Raw genomic sequence first — 11,456 nt, 5'->3', positions numbered from 1 at the left:
GCTGCCGTTATGTTCATCTGTTGACAATTTTCGTTCTGTGACATTTTATATTATCTCTGCCTCACAAAATATAATAGTCCCCTACTGGTGAAGCAGGAGGGGGTGGGGGGTGGGGGGTGCTATAGGTTTCCTCTCCATCCGTCTTATAAGTAATGCAAAAGTTTGTCAGTGCTCTACCGGCTTCATTATTGAGAGATTTTGATCAAATTTAAAACATTGATAAAGGACAATAATATCTTGGACAGGTTCAAGTTTCAGGGACTTTAGTGTCAAGTACAAGGTCATCGTTACTATTTTTAGTAGGGGATGGTAGGGGTCATGTATTGCTGAACCAATACCCAGTATGCTTGTTAGGTGATTATATGGTAGGTTGAGGTTATTTTGACATTGGGAGATCGATCACTTCTTCATTGTGATCAGATAATGGATTCCACAGCTTTTATATTTTATCTTATCTTTACCAGGGTTCAGGGGCAGATAACTGATTTCTAATTTTATCTTTACCAAAGATCAAGGGCAGATAACTATTTCTTGTTTTATCTGTACCAGGGTTCAAGGGCAGATAACTATTCCTAGTTTTATCTTTACCAAAGTTAAAGGGCAGATAACTATTTCTTGTTTTATCTTTACCAAAGTTCAAGGGCAGATAACTATTCCTTGTTTTATCTGTACCAAATTTCAAGGCAGATAACTATTTCTAGTTTTATCTTTACCAAAGTTCAAGGGCAGATAACTGTTCCTAATTTTATCTTTACCAGGGTTCAAGGGCAGATAACTATTCCTAGTTTTATCTTTACCAAATTTCAAGGCAGATAACTATTTCTAGTTTTATCTTTACCAAAGTTCAAGGGCAGATAACTGTTCCTAATTTTATCTGTACCAGGGTTCAAGGGCAGATAACTATTCCTAGTTTTATCTTTACCAAATTTCAAGGCAGATATCTATTCCTTGTTTTATCTTTACCAAAGTTAAAGGGCAGATAACTGTTCCTAATTTTATCTGTACCAGGGTTCAAGGGCAGATAACTATTCCTAGTTTTATCTTTACCAAATTTCAAGGCAGATATCTATTCCTTGTTTTATCTTTACCAAAGTTAAAGGGCAGATATCTATTCCTTGTTTTATCTTTACCAATGCTAAAGGGCAGATAACTCAACTTTTTACGATGATATTTGAGTTTTGGGGTTCGACTATCTATTCAATTGTTCTTTCTTTGAGCTACATGTTTCACATTTATTCTGTTCTGGCTCTGAGCATTAAATTGAGCATTTTAGCTACTGTAGCATTAACAGTAAAAATATATGCTGGGTAACAAAAAACCCTGGTCTGATAGCCCAAGGCCACTGAAGTTTGGTCTGAGGACAAGTAGATATTGGGAAGTACTTGCCCAATAACGACTGTGTACATCGTGTAATCTTTACACATTCCTTTGAATAATTTCTCATTTTGAGTGTTACCTATGAGGTATTTCAAAGGTGAGAACACTGATTAAATAACACATAAAATAGGTAGATAAATGTAGAATGTTTTTCATATAACCTAACAGTGTATATATATTATTGTTTGACTTGACAGATCAGGAAAATTGCCAAAGAAAAAACTGAAGCAGGATTGAAACTAATATAGTAAATAGAAAACAGGCAGTATTTCTAATCAGGTGTGAAATATTATAGCAAGCTGTTTCTTTTCATCTTTACAGAAATGACAAACTAATATTCTGTATAGTATGATTAACTACCTGATAATCCAGCCTGTCAATTCACTGGTCTGTATTAACACTGGAATGTATATATAGATCTATGTATAGCCTGGTATCTAGGTAGAATTATTTATAAAAGCACAATTCAATCTTAAGAAATATCATTTAAATATAATTGTTTTAAATTGGTATAATTGATTCATTTAGAAATATTGTCTAAGGTTGGTATATATTACTTGGCTGAGATACTCAAGATCCAAATATAACTGGTCTTCATTTGAAATCATTTATAGATATTACGATGATAAAGCCTGCTAGTACAGAAGTGTTGATATGTAGCTGTGGGTGTATTATGTTGATATAACCGATTGATCACCCCCTTCCTCCCCTCTCTGCCCCCTCCCCCTCCCCCCCCTCCCCTGTCAGACCTAAAGCTTTGGCTGAGCCACACATTCCTGGTATATATACTGCGGAGGCTGATTTCTGTCAGAAGAGCTTCAGAGTCTGTTGTGTGTGCTACACCGGTACAACCCGGTCTTCCTCTGCTAAGGTAGACATGGAATCGTGTCATTCTGCCCTCACCTACCCGGGCTCGGTACTGCCCCCCGCCCTCAAGGCGGGCCCAGTGCTTCCCTCTAGTGGCGCCCGGACGACGGTTGTGCTAACGCCCTGTCACCCTCCCGTGTACTCAACCCTGGGTCACCTCATCGCAATTGTAAGTTGACAGATTACCATGGCAACTGTGTATATAGGTCAGCACTTTATACTGTACACAAGTATGTGTATGATGTAGGTCATGTTGTTGCGTCATATATATTGTTACTGTAGGTAGAAAGGTTTGTGTAAGAGATACGCTAGTAATACCAGTGTTTTCAACATATAGCGGAAACTAGAAGGAAGTGAATGTGGGTCAAGGTCACCAGCCAAGGTCAGTGTTACTTTTACATGTTTGTCAATTCATCTTAACTTTGAACCAAAAACAAATGTGTAAGAATTTTTTTATTTCTTTTGAGAACAATTAATAGCTGTTGTTTTAACCACTGAGAGGTCAAGGTCATCTACTGTGTGAGCCTTGTGCGTGATGTCATTCCATGTGTCTGTGACTTATTGTAAGGTCAAGGTTACAAGACAGAGGTCAAGGTCATTTACTACCTATGTGAGCCTTGTGTGTGATGTCGTCCTATTTGTCTGTGACTTATTTGAAGGTCAAGGCTAAAAGACAGGTCAATGTCATTTACTACCTGTGTAAGCCTGGTGTATGATGTCATTTGTTGGTCAATGTATCACTTATCAAACAGTCGAGCTATTGATACAGGAGCTTCAAGTACAAGGCCTGACTGTAAAAATCTTACATCTTAAACACGTTTTAATTTATGGTTTATACATGTATGTAGTCACTCTGAGCTGACACATCTCGGAAATTCAAACTTCTGTATTCCAGGGGAATATTGATGTATTTATCCTGTAATAAGCCCAGGGGATGATACATACACTTAACAGATTCCCAGTAGTGGGATAGACTTATTGTAGGACAATGAAATACTAGTATCAATTGTATATAATTGTTAACAATTTTACTGAATTATATATTTATATTGGTGTTATTAACAGACATGGGCTTATTAGAGAATAAGTATGGTATATAATTTTCAATGCAAATAAATGTAATATTGAATCCATTACAAAAAAATTATTTATCATATTTGGCTCGATGAGAAAATAAGTGCAGAGAAGACTGATGAATTTTTCTTCATGCAGACCTTAAATTGTTTCACTGCCAAGATGGCTACATGACATGTTGATGATATTAATGACTTTATCAATGTGCAACAATACTGAGAAATAGAATTACATAATCATTGATGCTATTATATAAAAGATATTTTCAACAAAATGTATTAAGAAAATGTTACTGATGGAAATAAAAAGAGGGAAAAACATATATGAATAATTTAAATAAAAATTACCAGAACATCAAGTTATATAAGATTGTTATCAATGATGACGTCATCATATACCCGAAGTAAGGTATCTGAAGATTATAATGACAGTAAATGTACATATTCCTTATCTTATTTACTTACATATATTATAGATAATAGGTAACCTTTGAAGATTATAATGAAAGCAATCAAGTTTTATAAAGTAAATGTGCATTATTAATTTTATTTACCGATTTAGAAGCGTAAGTTTGCCGTAAACGCTCCCCATTCTTCTGTTATGTTAATACAAGTTTTAGAGAGCTTTCATGTCTGTGATAACTCAAATTACTGCCACATTGAAGAATTTGATGATCTTTATATAAAGGTACATTCTTCCAGAAAAAATCAGGGATATTAATTTGGCTTCTGTTAAAGTCTGAAAACAAAGTTACTCACCTGTAAAAGGTATATTCATTCACCTGTAATTGGTATATTCATTCACCTGTAATTGGTATCCATTCACCTGTAATTGGTATCCATTTACCTGTTATTGGTATTCATTTACCCGTAACTAGTGTTCATTCACTTCAAACTCGTATTCATTTATCTCTAACTGGTATTTATTTACCTGTAATTGGTATTTATTTACCTGTAATTGGTATCCATTCACCTGTAACTAGTGTTCATTCACTTGAAACTCGTATTCATTTATCTCTAACTGGTATTCATTCATCTGTAACTGGTATTCATTCACCTGTAACTCAGGTATATATTCACCTGTAACCGGTATATATTCACATGTAACTGAAATTCATTTACCTGTAACTAATTATCATTCACCTATAACTGGTATATATTTACCGTTAACTGGTGTTCATTCACCTGGTATTTATTATACCTCCGCAACGATGTTAGGCGGGATATACTGGAATCAGGTTGTCCGTCTGTCCGTCCGTCCGTCTGTCTGTAGACACATTTTGTCCAGGACAACTCCTCCAAAACCAATGGGCAGATATCAACGAAACTTCACACAAATATTAATGATCATGTGTAGACGTGCATGTCCTTTTTCTTTTTCTCAAAATTATGGTTGCTATGGCAACTGGTCACTATAAACAGGTTTTCTATTAAAAACCATTACTTTAAGTTTGTCCGGACAACTCCTCCTAAACTGAATGGCTGATTTCAATGAAACTTCACACAAATATAAAGGACGATGTGAAGATGTGCATGCCACTTTCTTTTCTCTCAAAATTATGGTTGCTATAGCAACTGGTCACTATAAACAGGTTTTCTGATAAGAACCATAACTTTAAGATTGTCTGGACAACTCCTAAACTAAATGGCCGATTTCAATGAAACTTCATACATATATAGAGGACTATGTGTAGATATGCATCTCACTTTCTTTTCCTCAAAATTATGGTTGCTATTGCCATTGGTCACTATAAACAGGTTTTCTGATAAGAACAATAACTTTAAGTGTGTCCGGACAACTTCTCCTAAACCGAGGAGCCAATTTCAATGAAACTTCATACATATATAGAGGACCATGTGTAGATGTGAGTATGACTGAATTCTCTTTATTGTGAACAACACATATCTCTGACATTCTGAATTTCAGAAATATCGGTATGCACAGGTTATCTTAGTTAGCCTCTAACTAACAGTTCCAATTCACCATTGACTCGTGCAGATTGTGGGGGAATTAGTCAGCCATCCTGGAGACAGTTCTAGTTTCTTTACCTGTAACTGGTTAAGATTCATTTACCTGTAACTTGTATTTATTTCACCTATAACTAGTGGTGTTCCGATTAATCGAGTTCGTCGAGTATCACTTGTTTGAGACGTTTGATCAATTAATCGAGTAAGAAATCTGTAATCGAGTTTCGTTGGAAGTGCCCTACATCAGGTTTTATGAAAATATATTAGCCGGATTTCAGATAAACATACGCAAATTCAGCTTGACAATGTCTGCAACACAGTCGCTTGCGGGAAATGGCTATGCTTGTATCATACAAAATCAAGCGTCACATTAACTGGTACAGTGTAGTAATACTAGGGGGAATGCAAACGTACCGATGACTAAGATTTGGTTTGTGAGAACATAAGCGACTAGCTATGGAAGCAACGTTAACGTATACGATCTTTCTTCCCGGTAAACGCAAAGGGTCTGTTTTATGGAAACATTTTGGTTTTTAATGAAAACAAGAAGCAGAAGGTCCGTTAAGTACTGATACTTTAAATATGATGAAAACTATTTGTAAAATGTGCAGAAAGTCGTATTCCTTCAATGGTAAGTCACAGTTCTACTTTCGTTTTCAAAGTATATTAGACTTTCGATAACGGATGGATTAAAGCATTTTACAGCCTGTGCAAAAAATTCCAATTAGCTAAATACTCCAATAAACAATCCTTTTGTTGTTTTTTTATGTGTTGAATAAAATTATTAAAAAAAAACAATTTTGGCTCATTTTTATCTGTGTAATAAACAAATAAACAAACAGGAAGATAGTATACATGTAGGTATAAATATAGTATACATGTAGGTATAACAGTTTATTAGTTACTGAAATTGTTGTTGAAAGCATTTCACAAAATATTGAGACATGAATACAAGAAATACATTTGAAAATTAATCGATTTTAATCGATCATCGATTGGTTACACACAAGTGATGATCGATCACAAAAATTCAACCGATTCCCAACACTACCTATAACTTGTATTTATTTCACCTATAACTGGTGTTTATTTCACCTATAACTGGTGTTTATTTCACCTTTAACTGGTGTTTATTTCACCTATAACTTGTATTTATTTCACCTATAACTGGTGTTTATTCACCTGTTACTAGTTTTGAATATAAGTTAGGATCAGTAAGGATTCAGAGATTGAAGGGTCATAAGTTGATCAAGTTGAAAATGTGAATTTCATGACCCTGGGGTCTCACGTTTGCCCCTGGGAAGGGGGTACATTTTTCTATAGTTTATATAGGGAAATCACATTTTTGACTATGATTTATTTGATTTCTATAGGAATTCATACTAACTTTGTTCGCATTATAAGCATGGGATGACATTTTGATGGCATGTTAGCCCTGACTGACCCCCTGAGCTGATGGGCGGGGCAAGAATTGTCAAATTAATTGGAAATTTCAAAAAATCTTCTTCTCAAAATCCTAACTTGGTTAGAATTAGCCATTTTGGTAGACAGTTTAATGGTATGTAAATGTTGACCCAACTGACCCGCAGGGATGATGGGCAGGGTCAAATAAGGTCAAACAAGGTCAAATTGACAGAAATACTTGGCCTATCTTCCCATAAGATTATTCATCTGGGTTTTATGTTTTTAGACTATTTGTTTTGTTGGAACTTTTTACCCTTTGCTGAAAAAGAGGTAAAATTTTCTGGATAATTCTTCCTAAAATGCTGCATCGATTTAAATTTTTTTTAGTATATATGATCCATATACCATTTTCTTTCATCTCATTTATCCAAGATTGTTGTCATGGGTACGAAAATAAATTCTCTAAATTGATCAGTGCCCAGGTTTTCTTGAAAGCACAGTCAGGTGGAATACTCCAGTCAGCCAGTCCCTCTAAGTAGAACTAAAACCACCTGTTTTGTTCTATTCCTGGGACACAAATAAAGGCTGCATGAGTTGTCTTATTATGTAATCAGTTGGAAGCCAGAGATTTCATCCTTCATTTCATTCATTTGTTTGATAAAAATATATATAATTTCATTCATTGTCACTGCCAAAACAAATGCATACAGGCCACAGGGACCTTTTGCACAAATGAATTATTGTACTGAATTAGAAGTGATCATGCTAATTAGGAATGATCCGGGACTGTGATGGGAGATAAGTTTATCTGAACTGCTTTCTGATGAAGAATCTTGTGTTTATAGTGCTAATAGGAAGTTTTGAGCTTCTCCTTTCTGACTTTGGAGAGGAGAATGTTTATAGCTCCTTGTGTCTGTGTTGTTTTGGGCAGACACCATACTGGTCGGAAGACTTGTGGACTTGTTCCACTGCTGGAATGCTGGCCTGGATTTGAAGGTGATATAAAGTTCATCTATTACATTTTGGCATCTTTCCTGAGATATGATAACATTCCTTCAACTATAGGTACAGATCAAGTCCTAGGGTAGAGCCACGCGGGTCCGGGTCCAGGGTGAGTAGTGGTCGATGGCTAGGCTTGTCCCAGTGTCATTTACTAGGATACCCAAAGGTAGCCAGGGTGATTGGAGAGTAAGGGCAAATCTAAAGGGGTCGGATCGCAATCAGCTAGGGAATTGTTTTCTTGTCTTTATTTGTGTGGTCAACTAGTTTCACCTGAACACGCAGCTCTTCATTGGAACAGCTTAATCACAAATCGATTATAAAATGACGAGTCCCAATGATCTGGCGAATCTCGAAGACCACACAAATAAAGACAAAAACCAAGTTCGTAGTTTGTTGCGATAGATATACTTTTTTTTTGGTTCAGATCAGGGTATTCACTTGCTGGGATATTACTGTAGACATTAACAGATTACAGTGCACAAGTCTATACAATCCTTCATACTTTAAAAAAAATTAAATGTGAAATTTTTATAAAGAAGTAAAAAGTTATGCTTATCTCCCCCTAGTTTAAAAGTTTGGGTCTCTAGAATCAGACAAATTCAGAAGACCAAATCGTAACTCAAATTTATGAACTATTCTGAAATTCTAGTTCAAGACCCAGTATAATGTGAAATATTTGCTGGAAAAAGATTGAGAATTTTCATATCACCTGTAATAGGTAAATTATTAAATAATCAACATCTTATGTATGTATTGATATACCTGTGTTATATTTATATCTATAGACAATCACTCAAGGTGATGTGGTGGAAACAATTAAAAAGTATGTTAAGAACAGCTAGTAGTGTTGTAACGATTCACAGATACACCGATGTATTGAATCGCAGAGTGGTGCATCGATGCATCGTCTTTCCTTGTGTAGCGGAACTGGACTGGGTCGATCATCGGCAACCAGGTAGCTTAGTGGTAGAGTGTCCGTCTAGAGTTCGGAGGGTCCCGGGTTAGAACCCCGTTCTCGCTGCTACATTTTCTCCTCTCCTGTTACACTTGATTGGTATCGCAATACCTGAAAATTTGTAGTTGTCTCCCTTGACCAACGTTAGCTTACGTCTTCTAGTAAACAACACGGCTTACAAGGCTTATAAAAACTGCCTGTTGGAGTTCTTTAAATCCAAACGATCTAAATTCAAGAACACTTTGTGGGAAACAGACTTATTTTTTTGTTACTCAAATATTACAGAAATACCACATACACAAACATGATTACCGTACAATTGAATAACTGGATATCTGATAGGTCATCAGTTTCTCATATATCGTGATACGTATCATATCGTGACCCCTGTATCACGATACATATCGTATAGCTATCCACCCTGTGATACACCGCTCTAACAGCTAGGCAATCAAATTAATGAATAGATCAAGATACTGGATGGTTCCTAGGGGTACTACTACACTATCTTTTTCATTTTCAAAACCTGTGGAAAGTATTCCCTTAAATATTTTGGCAAATTTTCTTAAAAAGTCTTTCTAGAATGTTCACATGTAAGATATTTTCTAAAAAAAAAAAACTAGCTCCTTACTGAAGCCTGAAAGTCGACGCAATATCCATTACACAGTCATTGCTGGCAGCCTGATGCTTTTAATGGAAATTAAATTCCTGTTGCTGCAGATGCTGGAATAATGATAAGATGATGTAGGAGAATTTTTTTTTTACAAATAACATTAACAACGGAGGATGAGACACAAAGCAAGGTTCCTGGAGGAAGGAAAATGTTGAGGATTAAAAAAAAAATTTATACAAAAAAAAAGGTTCTGATTAAACCTTTAAAGATGTTTTAAGACTGCACTTTCAGCTTTATTTTTGAAATAGAAATTATTATCCAAGTATCTCAGACCTTAGATTTGGGTGTTATACTCTTGGTCCATAGTTGTGCAAGTGTTTTACTTTGATACTGTAAAAAGAATAAAATGGCCATCGTTAGATTTTACGTTAACTATTGTATTTTCTCAGAACATAACAATTAGTGGTTCTAGTGAGATTTCTGTTGGGTGGTTGTTTTTTCATATCAAATTTTGAAACTCTATGTTCATAAATACAAAATGTCTGCCAGACAAAGGTGGCCGAGTGGTTAAGGTGTCCCGACACTTTATCACTAGCCCTCCACCTCTGGGTTCGAGTTCGAATCCCACATAGGCAGTTGCCAGGTACTAACCGTAGACCGGTGTTTTTTTCCGCGTGTACTCCAGCTTTCCTCCAACACCAAAACCTGGCGCATGTCCTTAAATGACCCTGGCTGTTAATAGGATGTTAAACAAAACAAACCAAACTAAAACCTAACTGCCAGACATCTTTGAGACTTTATTGTGTTTTTAGGTAACATGTGACCTACCAGGATCACCTTTTGTCCGGTTTTGTGTGTCGTTAGTCATAAACAATTGATATTATCAACTTATTCTCAATTAACAAGAGGTCCAGGGTCATGATATTGAGCCAGTAGCATGCTGGGAGGAATGGCAAATAAGTTGTTCAAATGAATGACCTTGGTCTAATTTCAAGGTCACAGAACACACATCTGTTCAGCTTCTTACCAATAATCAAGGGTTATGATCGAAAGAACAAAGACCAAGTTTGTTCAAACGAATATGACCTTGACCTATTTTTAAGGTCACAAGCATCAAATTGATTAAAATTTTCTAAATAACCGAGAGGCCCAGAGTCATGATATTAGTACAGTGGAATGCTTGGATAACAGGCTAAAACATTTGTTCAAATGAATGGCCTTGATCTACCTTCAATGTCACAGTGGATAATATGTTAACTTTTGAATCTATAACAAAATATTGGCTAGCGATTTAGATATCAGAACTCAGGTGATTGTTCAGACCCTTGGGCCTCTTTGTACTTTTTTTAGCCCAAAGTGTATTCTGCTGAAGCTTTGTAGCATACAGAAGTATTTTTACAAAATGAATCCCTCCAGGGTTAGATTACTGATGTGTATCAGTATAGTGTGAAATGTTTGTCGGGGGAAACAGACTTTCTGTTCCTCTTCTGATCCTATATCTTATCTCTACTACAACAAATGGACAAAAAATAACACGTACACTGATAAAGTCTGTCTATACACCAACAAATGAAGGAAAAACAATAAGTACATTCTGTGAATCAGTCTGCTGCTAAGTGTTATTACTGTTGTACCAAATCTGTATATATATAATCTCTGATTAAAGGTAGGGGTGGGCTTATTACAGGACAAGGTAATTCCATTTGATGGAAATAATGAGCTGATTGTCATGTTCCAACACAGGGTTGTTCCTCCTGTTACTGGAGTAACTACGGTATATATGTTACCAAACAGGGTTGTCCTTCTGTTACTGGATTAACTACGGTATATATGTTACTAAACAGGGTTGTTCCTTATGTTTCTGGAGTAACTACGGTATATATGTTACCAAACAGTGTTGTTCCTTCTGTTACTATAGTACCTACGGTATATATGTTACCAAACAGGGTTGTTCCGACTGTTACTAGAGTAACTACGGTATATATGTTACCAAACAGGGTTGTTCCTTCTGTTACTGGAGTAACTACGTTATATATGTTACCAAACAGTGTTGTTGTTACTAGAGTAACTACGGTATATATGTTACCAAACAGTGTTGTTCCTTCTGTTACTAGAGTAACTACGGTATATATGTTACCAAACAGGGTTGTTACGACTGTTACTAGAGTAACTACGGTATATATGTTACCAAACAGGG

The 11,456-nt window shown here is 35.8% G+C and overlaps 1 protein-coding gene across 2 annotated transcripts in view; it reads left to right on the top strand.

Moving 5' to 3' along the window:
- Nucleotides 1-2,193: 2,193 nt before the first annotated feature.
- LOC117339143 (centrosomal protein of 290 kDa-like) overlaps nucleotides 2,194-11,456 on the top strand; it is a 103,351-nt gene continuing 94,088 nt past the window's right edge. Inside the window, exon 1 of one of the 2 annotated variants that reach the window (XM_033900561.1) lies at nucleotides 2,194-2,413. In XM_033900561.1, coding sequence (XP_033756452.1) covers nucleotides 2,255-2,413 — 159 coding nt within the window. In that variant the 5' untranslated portion in view covers nucleotides 2,194-2,254. The remainder of the gene's footprint in view (nucleotides 2,414-11,456) is intronic. The other variant, XM_033900562.1, reaches the window with a different exon arrangement.

Source organism: Pecten maximus, chromosome 12 (assembly GCF_902652985.1).
Source record: "Pecten maximus chromosome 12, xPecMax1.1, whole genome shotgun sequence".
Classification (NCBI taxonomy): domain Eukaryota; kingdom Metazoa; phylum Mollusca; class Bivalvia; order Pectinida; family Pectinidae; genus Pecten; species Pecten maximus.
Note: the sequence above shows the minus strand (reverse complement) of the source record. Positions and strands in the feature narration are given on the sequence as shown.